General features: G+C 35.1%; 1 protein-coding gene and 1 long non-coding RNA gene across 2 annotated transcripts; one reads left to right on the forward strand and one right to left on the reverse strand.

Annotated features, from left to right (window-relative positions):
• Window positions 1-4,000: 4,000 nt before the first annotated feature.
• On the reverse strand, window positions 4,001-4,546 carry LOC133804768 (uncharacterized). The gene is made up of 3 exons (XR_009878612.1): window positions 4,467-4,546; window positions 4,242-4,376; window positions 4,001-4,132 (listed from the first exon to the last, which is right to left on the reverse strand). It is a non-coding gene; the product is annotated as an uncharacterized LOC133804768 (long non-coding RNA).
• Window positions 4,547-13,524: 8,978 nt separating this feature from the next.
• LOC133805499 (cytosolic sulfotransferase 7-like) lies at window positions 13,525-14,514 on the forward strand. The gene has a single exon (XM_062243683.1). It carries the CDS (start codon window positions 13,525-13,527, stop codon window positions 14,512-14,514), a length of 990 nt encoding a protein of 329 aa, XP_062099667.1.
• Window positions 14,515-15,915: the final 1,401 nt, after the last annotated feature.

Raw genomic sequence — 15,915 nt, forward strand, 5'->3', positions numbered from 1 at the left:
CGGTGAAGCACTCGGAGGAGCACTCAGCCATGCCAACGAAACACTCGGCCTTCCCGGAGGAACACTCGGCTCGTGCAGCCCATTCAGTCGGCCAACATGTGACCCACTCGGCCATGCCTCAGGGCCACCCCGTGGACCACTCGGCCAGAAGGCCGTTCGGCCCAAGCAGCCGGTCGGCCAACCAGGCCCGCGCGCATCCGCAATCCACTCGGACAGCCGGATGCATATGTGCTCATTACTCGGCCGGATGCGTAGGTGCGCATCACTCGGCCACAAGTAAGCAGCCAGTCGGCCCAAACAGCCGATCGGCCAACCAGGCCCGCGCGCATCCGCAAGTCACTCGGACAGCCGGATGCGGTGCCCATCACTCGGCCGGATGCATAGGAACGCATCACTCGACCACAAGTAAGATCGAGTTTACCTTTCGGGAAAATGGAGTCAATGCATATTCTAACAATTTTCTCTAACTATTGGGAAAATGGATAAATTCTGATGGAATTAATTTCTTTTTTACTCTTTGATAAAAGAATGAATTCTATACCAAAGAGTGAGGGACAAACTGTAGTGGACAAAATTCGTATACTTGAAAAATAATAGTCCAACAAGCAGTCAGTCAGCCCAATAAGCTATCTAACTTGCCAAGAAGGCCCAAAGCCCATGTAAAATAGGCTCGCATATACAAAGTACCATCCAATTACCCAAAACCATACCCGGACCCGAATTCGGATATACTCAGTCAGCCAGGGACCTTGAAACAGTCAAGACTCCCATCACGTTCGCCAAGAATCTCGGAATAAAACCCCTTGGAGCGAGTCAAACGAATGAGAAAGACGGAGGAGGACGGAACGAGAAGGAGGACAATAAATAAGACCATCAGAGATTGAGAAAAGGCATCAAATAATCACTGAACTTTCTTTACTCTCTAATTGAAACGAAGGCTAATCTATTTCTGAGCAATCCAGTCAAGTAAGACTAATTAGCCAGTCTGATTGGACCTGACCTAGTCGCTTGACTCCTCCGTCATCGCCACCGTCACTCTGACCATTTTATGACTCCTCCATCCATCATCATTTCGACTATTTATATCTTAATTTTATTACTTTCTATTAGCTCTCGTTACAACCCGACTGACTTGAGCGTCGGAGTCCCTTTGGCTGACACCCCACCGGTGCTCCCAATTGAACTCTCGTCTCTCTTCTTTTTGTTATTGACAGGTTGCTGGTGCCCCTCTAATCAATTGTAGGAAATCACCTCTATAATGTTCAATAGTAAAATAAGTCATAAAGTTATCCTTTTAAGGTTACCCCTACAAAAATAAAAAAAGTTCATAAAGTTCATTCCTTAGTAAATTACTGTAAATAAACTAAGAATCATCTTGTGACTCATGAACCTAACTCAAATAAATTATTTAACATTAATAATAAAATAAACAAACATATATTATAAAATATTCATTGCTTATTAAAGATGAGTGTTAAACTAATTACATTTCATAAAAAAATATCAACAAGTCTATTACAAGTCTATTATTGACTTTGAGATTATTACTAAAGAGCATCATTTTTCTCGAACGTGTGAATGTCGATGATGGCTTTGTGAGGTGGACACCGACGATGGTTGGAGGTGGGGTTCGGGTTGGCAACAATGGGAAAATATAATTAATCTCAACATAATATTTATCCCCAATTTAATCATCATAAGGATTTCAAAAAATATGACTTATTACAACGGGCATTTATGACACTTGATATACCAGCATATATTAAAAAACAAATATATGAGCACATCAAGTCCCATAATCACCAACATAAAATAAAATCAAATCCACTATAATTCATGTGATAAAACGAAGAAGTTCATATGCAGTATATATGAACATGTAAACAATGATGAAGATAATACAAACTAGATTCAAAGTTTAACATAAAAAAAACTTAAAATAAAAAGTAGATGTCTCTTCTCCTTTTTAAAAAGAATAACAGATTCATATATATAATCAATGAACATAATACATAAATCAAATACCAAACACAAAATTTTCACACTTTAAAAAAATCATATTCAAAACATATTTGTATACATAATAAAAATCAGATTCAAACACACAAAACTCGTAAACTCAAAAACTAGTTATCTCTCCAAAAACAAAGTTCACCCTACAATATCAAAGTTCACCCTACAAACCAGAAAGCAGAGCATGCTAAAAATAGAGAAACACTTGAGATTAATGCAAAACTGTAGAAATGGAAAAACAAAGAAATATGAAAAAGCAAATATCTAAATATGAAAAAAAAAATATCAGAACATAAAAAAAATTAGTAAATCTTAGTACAGGAACAAAGAATCAGATTCACTAATGCAGTAAGCTTATTAAATTAATCTACATCCTAAATCTGAATATCAATATCAATAACAAAGTACAAAAAAATCTCCAAGTCTGAATATAGCAACATAGTATCAATTTATTGATGATAGCATATACCTTGTTGTTCTGTCTGTCTCTGCTACAGAACCAAAAGCTACTCCAAAACAGGGAATAACAAAGACCAAACACTATATGTGATGTTCCCAAATCATCATCAGTATTTCAAAACTAATTATGACCAAATATGGGCATTTATGACATACATAGAATGCCAATATAACTAAAAATACGGCATATCAAATGTCATAATCACTAACACATTAGCTAGTCATACTTATTATGGCTCTTCATTGACAAGAAAAAAGTGCACGTCTACACAATGTCTCAAAAATGAAATAAGTAAACCATAACCATAAAATCAATTAAAAATACACTTGTTTAAGACAAAATCAGATTTGGCTGTGTTCATAACTTTGAATACACAAAATCATATAATTAGAAAGACAAAAAAATCACATATTCATAGCAATGTTTGAATCCAGACTGCCTTAAATAATAAAAACAATCCAAATCAATACACATAATCAAAGATTTTGATTTTCCACTAATAATAAAAATCACCCAAATCAACACACATATCTAATATTCAGATTTGGCTAAGATAATAAAAATTAATATAATCAACACCACAATATATTCAAAATTGGCTTTTAAAAAAAAAGTTCATAAAACTATTCTCAAAACATATCTAAAATCAATTGCAAATATATAACTTGCCCAAGACAGTGATTAAACCACAGATTGCCTCATAATAAAATTGCCAAAACCAGCAACCATATTTAAAAAAATTAGATATGCTGTAATAAAAATTACCAAAGACAAAATCAATCAACAACATATTTTCAAATATTCAGATTTGCCTCATATAGATATATTCATCACCAATCCTTCAGATTTTGGGAATTTATAATAAATAAAATCATAGTATACCTCAATATTGCATACCTAAACTACAAATACATCCACTACAATCAACACCTCAATCCCCATCACTGCAATCAACACCTCAAACCTCGTTGCTGCAATCAATACCTCAAACCCACCAGCCACTGCAATGAGGAAAACAAATAAAAGAAAGTTAAAACATTGTAAAGATAAAAACATAAAAAAATGATAGTGAGCATACGGTATCTCAATTGAAGAATAGTGAATAAAGCGTTTGGATTCAATAACAGAATTAAGGCGTCTGGGTTCAAGAAAATAGGTGAAGGCGTCTCGGTTCAACAACGGAGAAGAAGGCCTCTGGGTTCAAGAACGAATTCAAGAATAGAGACGAAGGCAACTGGGTTCATGAAGATGAACTAAGGCCTCTGAGTTCAAGAACGGAATCAAGAATAGAGACGAAGGCAAACATTAAACAACTAGCAAAGAAATTATATATTACATTTTATTATACTACTAAAAAAACAAAAGAAGTTATGAATGTGAGTCTTTATTAAGCCACTTTAGTAGTACCTGTATAGGTAGTGAAAAGTAAAAAGTTAGGGAATCATATTTTTATTTTTCAAAAAGATTATATAAAAGTAATATTTAACATATATTATTTATATATTTAATTTTTGGGTGATGCTTTGTCCTACTCCCCTAACTCATCACTGATTCTTACTACTTAAATATAATACAATTAAACAAAAAAAAAACATATGAGCATTTAAATTAAAAAATCATACACACGAAACAGCCTCTTGAAGATTGTCTTCACCACATCTGGGAAATTGGGTGGAAAAGGAGCACATGGAAAGAAAAACTTGAGTTAAGATTATGAAGAAGAAGGAAAAAAAAGAGTTTCAAGCTTTCAACTAGATACTTCACTAACCCAATCTTTGAGGGAATATTGACTCATCATCTAGCTGAACTTCAATCCAATCCATTAAGTACTCAAACATATTTTGGAGTAGAGACCTTTATTGGTTCTTTTGTGGTAACCCCATCAGCCCACTTATACGAGTATCTGCCAAGAATGAAAACAGACAAGGAATAATGATCTATTCGAGTTCTAAACACAATACAGCCAAAAGAATCTACTTGGTTGAGTACTCACACTGGTCCAGCATTCATGACTGGACAACTAGTTGGAGTGCAGAATTCAGTGAGAGTACCATAGAGGATGTTCACTCGGTTAAAAAAGTTCACAGCTACAGTATAAACAACAAACGGACTAAGTTGAAAAATCAACACACGAATAGTTCTTTTAATCCTATTCTACTAAACAGGAATAAAATCTTACTGTTCACAGCTAGCCATTCATTACAATCATCACCAGGAGGAAGCCTTATGACTTCCTTTAAATTCCCATTGCCCAAAGTTGTTACAATGTGCTATCAACTATATCACTTTCAGCAACAATATATATATATATATCATATTTACATATAACAACAGAGAGATACCATGGGAGAGATGTGAGTTACCGTGAGTGTAAGAGGGAGAGAGAGAGATCAAACCCAGCTGTTCCCAAAGCCCCCACAACGTTCGTAGATCCCCATCCCCGCCATTGAGCCCGCATCTGAGACGAGGAAGACCACGAGCCCAGACCTTCGTTGCAAAAGTGGAAAAATCAACATGTTCTTGACCTCTTTTATAGCGTTTACCTGGTACAAAGATAGAATCCTTATTAATGCAATGGTTAATTATAACAAGAGTCAATCACGGAAATATAACACAAATAAAGTTACAGAAGAAACATGTACACCTCCTCCAATGCTTTATTTTAGAGCTCAAGAAAAGCAAACACAAATAAACTGCTGCATAAAGAAGGGGCTGAGCCAACCAAGCAGTGAGAATGCAAAGAATGCAACTAGTTCACCACAGAGTAACTTATTGGTAGATCAGCCTTCAAGTAACAATCTTCAAGTTCATTACACAGCTTACAAGGTAAAATGCCCAACAAAACATGATCTAGCATGAGTGTTGAAACACTGATAAACGATCATATTCGAGCTAACCAAGATGTAAACATTAAAATCCATTTCAAACTCAAAGACCGTTATCCCAACTACATGAGATTTTACTATTTTATAGATCAGTGTCATAAATTAACACACAAATAATGATGAATACAACTGCCCAATTCTTTCTTTCAGTATATTAATGAATCAACTAAAATATAATTTTTTTGTCAACATTCACTAGTGTCTTTTCTCTGTATGTCAATTACAGAACTAGTTCTAGTTCCAGACATTCAAATATTAGAAATAATAACAGTTATATGCAAAACCAAATATGCCGTAACTTCATACGTTAGTTGTACTTAGAGATAAGGAGAGCATACATACCTATATTTGACTGCAAACAAGGAACGAGTGGCACATGATTTATGGTTTTCACAATGATACATTTTTGCACCTCTTCCCCGTGCCCTTCGTCAAACAAGAGGCTCGGGGTAGTCGGAATCTCGCCGGAAAGTGCAAGGGGCGGACGACTTCAGACCGTTGGTTGACAGCCCTGGGTAGTGCGTACGGTGGTGAGCTCGCGGGGGTCAACGTTTTGAGGGCCGACGGTTCGATTGGGCTGGCGCGTGTACGGCTCCGACGATGGGACGATGGCCGTTCGGGCCTGGCAGAAGCAACACAGTAGTGAGAGAGAGAGAAAGAGGGTTTCGGGGAAGATAGAGGGAAAAGAGGGAAAGAAATGTTTCAGATTTTTTTTATCCAAAAATTTTCTTATTTATTGAGAGACAAGTGTTAGGGTTTAGGTTTATAAGTATATATTTATATTTAATAATAAATTTATTTATGTTTTTATTATATTTTATGTATAGATAAAATGATGTGTACATTATAAAATAAGTATGGTTAGACACTAGGATAATGTTGTAGACACATAAGCATTAATTTTAATAAAATTTTAAAAATTAAAATAAAATTAGAGGGAAAAATGAGCTCCAAAAGCTTAATTTTTTTCCTCCAATATATACGTAGGTAAAAATCTTTACCTACCAATTTTATTGGTAGCAAAAAATATATTTGAAATAGTTTATATATTTTGTAATATTTACCTACGCATAGTTCGTACCATTAAATATTGGTAGGTAAAAGTCACCTTTACCTACAAATAAATATAAGTAGGTAAGGAATTGGTAGGCAAATGTCGTACACATCATATTATTTACTCCACATAAGCTTCCAAATAAGCATTTATAATAATAAAATAATATAATGAAAATAAAAAATTGGGGGAAAATTGAGCGGGAATGGTTAAAAAATTTCCCTCCATAATATACGTAGGTAAAGATCATTACCTACTGATATTATTGGTAGATAAAGCTATGTTCCAAAATATAATATAATGGACTAGCATTTACCTACTAATATTATCTACCAATAAATATTGGTAGGCAAAACATTACTTTCCATACCAATATATATTGGTAGGTAAAGATCAGATTTCTTGTAGTGATAAATATACATGTTCATTTTATTGGGTGCTTTAATGTCAATTCATTGACTCAAAACAAAGAAAATTTCACTTCCGTACAAAGAAAGATGACTTATATATGTTATTTTTTTGGATTTATAACATTTTGTTTGAAGTTTGTAAAGTTTGTTTATTGTTTGATGTGAATCTGTAACAGTATGTTACCGTTTTGTAAAGTATGCTTGCAGTATGATTTGGTTTTATATGTTACAAATTTGAGAAGTTTTTTTTTTTTTGGAAAAGAAGGACTATATATTCAACTAGCACAAACCAATTACAAGATTAACAGTAGCAATCAGCCACAACACACAACAAAAGCACGAATTACAGGGAATTTATAAAGCTAATGACATCTCTGACTTTTTTCTTAGCCTTGGTACAAGAAATAGTCTTAACTCTAGCTTTGATATCAGTTTTAATGGTGGAGCTAACTACCAAAACTGAGCTACAACTCAAATCAAACAGACATCTATTCCTGTTACACCAGACTGAGTAGATCATTGCAGCAAAAATCGCATTCCAAACCAGCAGCTTCAGATCAGAACCAACATGAGAGCACCAACACTTCCAGGCTTCCATGGTAAGAGGCCAACCCTGGAAACCAGACCAAGAACTGACTGCTTGCTGGAGGTTCTTAGTGAAAGAGCAGTCAAAGAAAAGGTGCTGGTGGGACTCGTTGAAACACTCACAAACCGGGCAAAGATAAGAAGGAAGCTCCAAGATTTTTCCTAGATTATCACGAGTAAGAAGATGATCATTTATCATTTGCCAAGAAATGAATCTATGTTTCGGGACACAGATATGATGCCAAACAGCAGAGGCATACTGCACCTCAGAAGCTGCTGTAAGAGACAGATAAAGGAGTTTAGCTTTGAACTTGCCTCTTAATACCGAAGAGTTAATAGCATAATGATCTACAGCAGTCCTCAACTTCAGAAGTTTTCAAAAATACCAACTGGTATCATGAATTAATGGCACAGACCAGAAGCTCTTACCTTTAAGATAGATGGCATCTATCCATTTGACCCAAAGACAATCTTTCTTGCTAGAAATTGCCCAAATATACTTAGCCATCATAGCAATATTCCATTTCCTGCCTTCACAGAAACCAATTCCTCCATACTTTTTGGGAAGACAGACTTGCTCCCAAGAAGTAAGGGGAAGCTTGCTGCGATGCCCTTTAGTCCCCCACAGGAATTCTCTGCAACATTTATCAATGGCAGCCACTACTTTTTGAGGAAGAATAAAGATATTCATCCAATAGTTTCTTATTCCAAGAAGGACAGAATGAATAAGTTGCGCTCTGCCCGCAAAGGAAAGGTTCCTACTAGTCCAAGAATGAAGATTCCTTTGAATTTTCCCAATAATTTCCCCACAGTCCGCAGCTCTCCATTTAGTAGGTCTTAGATGTATTCCAAGATGCTTAAGCGGAAACGAGCCTTCTTGCATTCGAGAGATCTCCAATAATTGAGCTTTACAGTCGGCATTGATACCTCCAAAGTAAATGTGCGATTTGGTATTATTGATTGAGAGGCCCGTAGTTGCACAAAAACTAGCAATAGCAGACTGAGTAAGTCTCATAGAGTTCACATTCCCCTTGCAAAAAATAACTAGATCATCTGCAAAACAGAGATTGACAAGATTAACATGCTTGAAAAGGGGATGAAAACCAAATCCTTTATGATTAGAAGTCTGAAGTAAAAGCCTGGTTAGGTACTCCATAATCAGGACAAACAACAGAGGAGATATAGGGTCTCCTTGTCTCAGACCCTTTTCCCCTCTAAAAGAGCCATGAAGCCGGCCATTGAGCATCAAAGAATAAGAAGTCCCCTTTAAGCAAACCAGCACCCAATGAATGAACCTAGAGGGGAAACAAAGCCCTTTTAGCAAGTTAGCCACAAATTGCCAATCTACTGTATCGTACGCTTTACTGAGGTCAATCTTCATGAGACAACGAGCTGAGATATTCTTCCTCGTGTAGCCCTTGAGAAGGTCTTGGAAAATGAGAATATTATGAGCCAAGAGGCGGTTCTTTATAAAAGCCCCTTGATTTCCATGAATCAAAACAGGAAGAACTTCAGACAAACGAGAGCATAGCATCTTGGATATGCATTTATAGAGCGTATTGCAACAAGCAATAGGTCTATAATCAGCAGCTGTTCTAGGAGAATCAGTTTTCGGAATAAGGGATATGACAGTTTCATTTAAATCAGTAGGAAGAAAACCATCATGAAAAAATTGTAAAATTGCCATACTGATGTCATTGCCTATCTCTTTCCACAAGCCTTTGAAAAAACTAGCACCAAACCCATCCGGACCCGGGCTCTTAGATGAGTGAATGCCAAATAAAGCCTCTTGAACATCTTTCTTTTTGAAAGGCCTGATCAAGTTAACTTGTTGCTGAATAGTAAGTTTTTCACCAAAACTCAAACTGTTGAGATCAATCTGCCTATTAGCCGAGCTCTTCTTCCCCATAAAGTTCCTGAAATGACTGAAATAATGCTCTATCACCTTATCATAGTCATCTATCACCTCCTCATTGGCCATATAAGAGGTAATCCTATTCTCAGCTCTTCTCTTCTTCATGATAGCATGGAAATAATGAGAATTTTCATCATTAAATTGCAACCAGGTAATTTTGCTAGTTTGATGGAGGAGACTAGCATATCTCTTCCTGGCTAAAACGAACTCCTGCAAATTGGCCTGTTCAGCTAATTGAAGCACAGTGTTGCTGGGATCATTAGCTAAAGCACCCTGAGTTATACTAAGATTTTCCTTAGTCCGATCTGCTGAACTTCTTAAGAACATGCTTAACTCTAAGGAGCTTAAGGACAATACCAGCAAGACCAATTTTATAGCTAGATTTGTTCCAACTGTCAAGAACCACTGATTTGAATTTATTATGGTACATCCAACAATCAAAAAATCTGAAAGGTTTGATACCAACTTTGCCAATAACTTGATTTTTGATCACACAGTAGCTATGATCCGAATGAATGTCCCATTTGAAAAAACCTTCAGTGTTAGGGAAGAGATCCAACCATTTCTCATTAATGAAGACCCTGTCTAGTCTAGAGTAGATTCTGTCACCAAATTCCTGTTTATTCGACCAAGTGTAAGAGGATCCAGCACAACGAAATTCATCAACTTGGCCTAAGGAAAGCCAGTTTTGAGCATCAACAAGCTCCTTACCAGTTATGGGACGACCTCCATTCCTGTCTTGATAGCTGAACATGGCATTGAAATCGCCTACAACAATCCAAGGAAGAGTCAAATGGCCTAGCCCAGCAAGTTTCTCCCATAAAATTTTCCTGTCAAACATAGAGTTGGAACCGTACACAGCTGTTAAGTAGAACTCAGTGTGGTGCCCAGAAGCTCTAATTTTACAGTGGACGAACTGAGTATCTTCCTCAATAATTTGAACTTGCACAAACTTCGATTGCCAAATTAATAAAATTCGGAACGAGATCATATTACTCGAGTAATAGTCCCAGTTGGGAAAACTGTTACCTATTATATCTGCTGTTTTCTCATGGCGCACTTTAGTTTCAAAGAGCGCCCCAAACCCAATATTATTCAAACGACATAAATCACGAATTTCTCGCTGTTTATTACCTTTATTCATACCCCGAACATTCCAACTAAGAATGTTGCACTTCTCCATATTGACTAGAAAGAGAGTTAGTAGCCAAATTCCCACCTCCTGGCTCTTGAAGCACAGCATATCCATTTCTACTTAAAGCTTGAGAAGGCTGGGAAATATTTGCCTTATTCCCTCTCCTTCTTGGTGTTATCCACTCATCCCCTATTTCATTACCCTTGGCCTCCCCTGTTTTACTAACTGGAGCTGTCTTAGCAACTGAACCAGCATTGGAAACAGAGGGTTTGATCACAGTACCTGTATCAGGTCTATTCGAACAAAGAGAGTCCTGGGCACTATCAGTATTAACATGAACATCAGTATCTTTCTTGACAGTAGCAGTCTGTTGATTGTCCAAGCTAGGTTCAGAACTGGTTTTCCCTACACACTGCTCAGTATTCTTAGCAACTTGGTTAGATTTTTTAACCCACACAGACCCCTTGTCCTTCGCACAGTTCACTAAAGTGTGTCCCAAACAGTCACAAGCTTGGCATTTAGAAGGGAGCCACTCGTATTCCACCCATTGTTCAACTAGCTCATCTCTTTCATTGACAAACGAAATAGACTTAGGAGGATTTTCAGAAATTACCATGTCAACTAGAACTCTTGCAAACTTGACCATCGACCGATCACGAGTAACTTGATCTATCATGATTGGCTTGCCTATAGTGCTAACGAGAGCACTGAGACTCTTACGGCCCCAATATTGTAGTCCCAAACCGTTTAAACGAATCCAAACCGGTACCGACTTTACCATTTGTATTGTGTCCATATCAGGAGTCCAGGGTCTAAGGACTACAGGCTTTTTGTCAAAGTGGATCACACCAGTTTCCAGGACTAAATCCCTGGTTGCAACATCACGAAAACTTACTAAGGTAAACCCAGAGTTCATTCTGACTATTCTGTCAATGCCTAGATTACCCCAAATTCGCTTCACAAATCCTTCAAAAACCCGAAATAGGGGATTAACTCCCAAGACTACACAAACAATTGACGTTCTCCAAAACGAGGCTTCTACCTCAACTTCATCAAAGTCCAATTTAGCTATTCGTTGGTCGCCAACCTTCATAGGCTCAATGAAATCAAGACTCGTAGATGGGGTTTTCACCTGATTAGCTTTAAATTTGCTCCACACATCCTTGGCTGAATTCTGGTAGTCGATTGTCTCCATTTCCTCTGCCCATATAGACGGACCAGCGTTGCCCTCCAACATTGGCATAGCTGGCTCAACAAACGGTTCAGCTTCCAGTACCTCGCACGATTCATGGTATTCCTCATCGATGTTCTCCAGTACAAATTGATCTTGAATTGAAGGGAGATCTGGCAGTGTCGGAAGACTATCTGTAGCAGCTGCCACTGTCACCGGCTTCGGAACCTCTTTTTTCCGTCGACCCATGGAGAGGGAGAGAGAAGCTCCACACCCAATTTTGAAAAGTTTGTTTCCAATTTTTTGTTGTTTTTTATTATTTCATAATTGGAGTAAACTTTCATACAAGAAATATGACTATTAGATCAGTAACAATCTATTTGAAGTTTGTAAAGTCCATTTATTGTTTGATGTGGATCTGTAACAGACTGTTATAGTTATTTAAAGTATACTTGCAGAATGATTTGGTTCTATATGTTACATTTTTTAAAAGTTGTTTCTAGATTTTTTTGTTGTTTTTTATTATTTCTTAATTATAATAAATCTATTGGGGGACTAAATTATTTTATTATCCTTTTGTTCACACATTTGTAAAAAAAATTGAAATATTAGTTTTCTTTTTCCTTTAAATAAAGTTTCTTTTTATTAGTTTATTTTATACTCTCGTATTCAAATCAAGGAGGTCCTAGTTTTGGTACAAATGGCCATATTGATAGCTTGATAGCTCTAGTTATCTACTATATGTCATAGCCACTCTATTAGTTTCTGTAAATATTTGTTACAACTTTTGAATATTTATTATTAGTATGTTTTACTAAAAATGTTGGTTACAATTTTTATAATTTGTTAAATTTTGTTTATGTAACTATCTATTATAATTTCTTGAATTTGTAGTTATAGTGCATTGAATTTTGACAAATATTTTTCTAATAATTATTGTGTTTCTGTTTTTTTGTTTTATATTTACAATTAATTGTATTTATATGTATATATTATTAACCTAAATATAATTTAAAAAATACACTAATAAAAATATCTCTAAAATCAATTAAAAAAGTAAATATTGAAGCTTTTTACTAAGTATATATATGGTATACTTTAAAATAATTACAAAATTATGGAAAAAAAACCCATAAAATTGTAATAAACAAATAAAATATGTCATAATTTGACCGGAAATGTAACTGTTGGATGTAATCATTCTTATTAAAAAAAAATATTTTTTCTCAATAAGGAACTATATAAAATATTATGTTGACAAATCAATTCATTTCGTATAGATCTTATTAACTAAAGGTGAAAAATTAAAAGAAAAATATGTTTGTTGGATGATGAATTGATCTAATATTTGATGTTATTTCTTAAGTATATAAATGGTCCTAGATTGTTAGATTAAATCTATAGATTATTTGAAGGGAAAAAGAGTAATGTATTTTTCTTCAGAGTTATATTTAAAGGATCGAAGATGCATAGAGTCACCAACCAATAGATTAGAATGTTAGCTTCCTACAAACAGAACTAATAGATATTTATAAAATTTGTTTAGTTACGGAAGGAAGAAAAAAACGATATGGACAAATGGAGCTATTTATGAAATAAATAATAAATTTTGACCTAATAACTGATTGTTATAGTGAAAAATCTGGAAAAGATATCACATATCGAAAAGTCAGTACGTAAATTTGCTAGTAGGTGCAACAAAAACATTATTATTATTATTAGTATTATAGGTGAAAGAGTCTATTTGAAGGGAAAAGAGAAAATAATTTAATTTCTTAATTTCAGTTATATTTAAAGGATCGAAGGTGTCTAGAGTTACTCACTACTACTCCTCACAAGCATCTTTAAAATTTTCTAAATATAATTGAGCTTTCATTGTGTTGGCCGTACGATCTAATGGAAATATCAAATGTTATCAAGCAGAAGAAGAAGGAAGAGGAAATGGAGGTTGATGAAATTTTGGCAATGCTTGAAAAAGTTAAAGACGCATCACATGGTGATGTCTATTTCTACTCTTACCAAGGGTTTTGGATTCATGACTTTGATTTGAAAGGTATAATTTCCTTTCAAACTCAATTTGAGGCACGAGATGATGATATTTTATTAGCTTCTTGTCCAAAATCAGGTACTACTTGGTTAAAATCTCTTGTTTTCGCTATTGTGAACCGTGCTCATCATAATTGTGCAACATACTCTAATAACAATAACGATAGCCCATTGTTTACTACCAATCCACACAATCTCATACCCTTCCATGCAAGTAGTGATTTCACCTCAAGTACCGAAAACATGAAGCCAAGACTCTTGAGTACCCACAATCCTTATCCCTTGTTACCACCCTCCATCAAGTCTTCTGGTTGTAAAATTGTATACATTTGTCGAAACCCACTGGATCTATTTGTTTCTCTTTGGTACTATAATCACAAATTTTGGGGGGATAATGAACCACATCATTTAGAAGAACAATTCGAATTATTCTGTAAAGGAATCCATATATTTGGACCATTTTGGGACCATATTTTGGGGTTTCGAAAAGCAAGCTTAGAGATGCCTCATAAGATATTATTTTTAAAATTTGAAGACCTTAAAAGAGACGGTGTGTTTTTTATTAGAAAGATGGCAGACTTTTTGGGATTTTCTTTTTCAGCTGAGGAAGAAAATCGAGGAATTCCACAAGAAATAGAAAAATTATGTAGCTTTGAGCATTTAAAAAATTTGGATGTAAATAAGACCGGCAAACAATCATTTGGTCCTTCCAATAGTTCATACTTTCGAAAAGGTGAGGTGGGAGATTGGGTGAACCATTTAACACCTGAAATGGCAAAGCGTGGAAAGAAGCTCATTCAAGAAAAGTTTGAACAATCTGATATAACGTTTGAGTTCTAGCAAGCTATGGTGTTTTTTTTTTGTTCTGTTTATTTTCGTTGTCTCATGTCTCAGGGCATGAATATCTAAGCAAATATCAACTTTTTTATTGGTATATCTTATCGTGTGAAGAAATAATTTGTGGTATGAATTTTAATTTTTTTTATTAATGGTTGTACTTATGTACCAGTTTAAATATTTTAACGGCAAAAATGTACCTTTCATTTAAATTTAATTGTAGTCGTTAAATATTTGACACGGTTGTTAACACTAGTTGTGTCAAGTTCTAGATAGTACAACTAATAAATAATTTTAAAGATCTTGTAACATACATTTTAAAAAATTAATATTATCTTAAAAATGATTTCAACTTAATAAAATCTCAAAGAGATAAGAGATTGAAAATAAAAAACTAAAAAAAATCTACAAATTAAAACACCCCTATCTCTTCCACGGCAATCCCATGTTCTTTGTTTCTTTCTCTTAGTGGTTCATAGCCTCTTGGCTTCTCTAGAGAAAAATAAATCTAAAATAAAAAGCAGTGTGCAAAAGACAAGCTTGTTCACACCAGAAGATGATGTGCTTGGGTTAGGGTAAGTGCTTGAGCATGGGCAGTTAAGAATTCATAATAAAGAGCATAAAATGCTTAGTAAATTTTGGGACAGATTTGGATTTATTTAAAATTGATGATAAGTCAACAAACTAAATTAGGAAATAGATAGTTAGATATTTATGCTAGTTTTCTTTTATTTAAGATTAAAGTAATACTAATTGTAACATGATAACTACTTAGAATTGAGAAATTCAATATAATAAATAGAAGTCTCAAAATATGTGGAATATATTTGTTTAGATTGATATTTTGAGATCTTTATTCTAATAGGTAATTGAGGTTGTGGAGCTATTTCAAATAATAGTATTCCATTTGAGACTAGCTTTGATAATAAGGTGTGTGAAAGTACTTTCGATTGATACTTTTCTCTATCATTCAAAATACCTCACAAAAACACTATTTTTTCTATTTTACCTCAAATTTTTACATTACATTACATCATACAAGAAACGAGACTTTTGCCGTCGCGTTTCGAAATTGCGTCGACAAAAGTTTCTTTTGCCGGCGCGTTTCACGAATTGCACCCATAAAAAACACCACTTTCACCGGCGTGAATTTGCACCGGCAGAGGTAGTTTTTGCCGACGCAATTCTGAAATGCGCCAGGGAAAGTAACTTTTGTCAGTGCAATGACGAAAGGCGCCAGCAAAAGCTTGTGCACTTTAGATGGCACACTTTTTGCCAGCGCACAATGTAACGCCCTGCTAATTAGGGTCCATTACCATGTGTGTTTTGAAACCAGTGCTGGACTTACTAACAAGTCATTTGGACTAAACATGTGATTAAGCCACTAAGGTTTGGGTATTAAAA

The sequence above is a fragment of the Humulus lupulus genome, chromosome X (genome assembly GCF_963169125.1).
Source record: "Humulus lupulus chromosome X, drHumLupu1.1, whole genome shotgun sequence".
Lineage (NCBI taxonomy): Eukaryota > Viridiplantae > Streptophyta > Magnoliopsida > Rosales > Cannabaceae > Humulus > Humulus lupulus.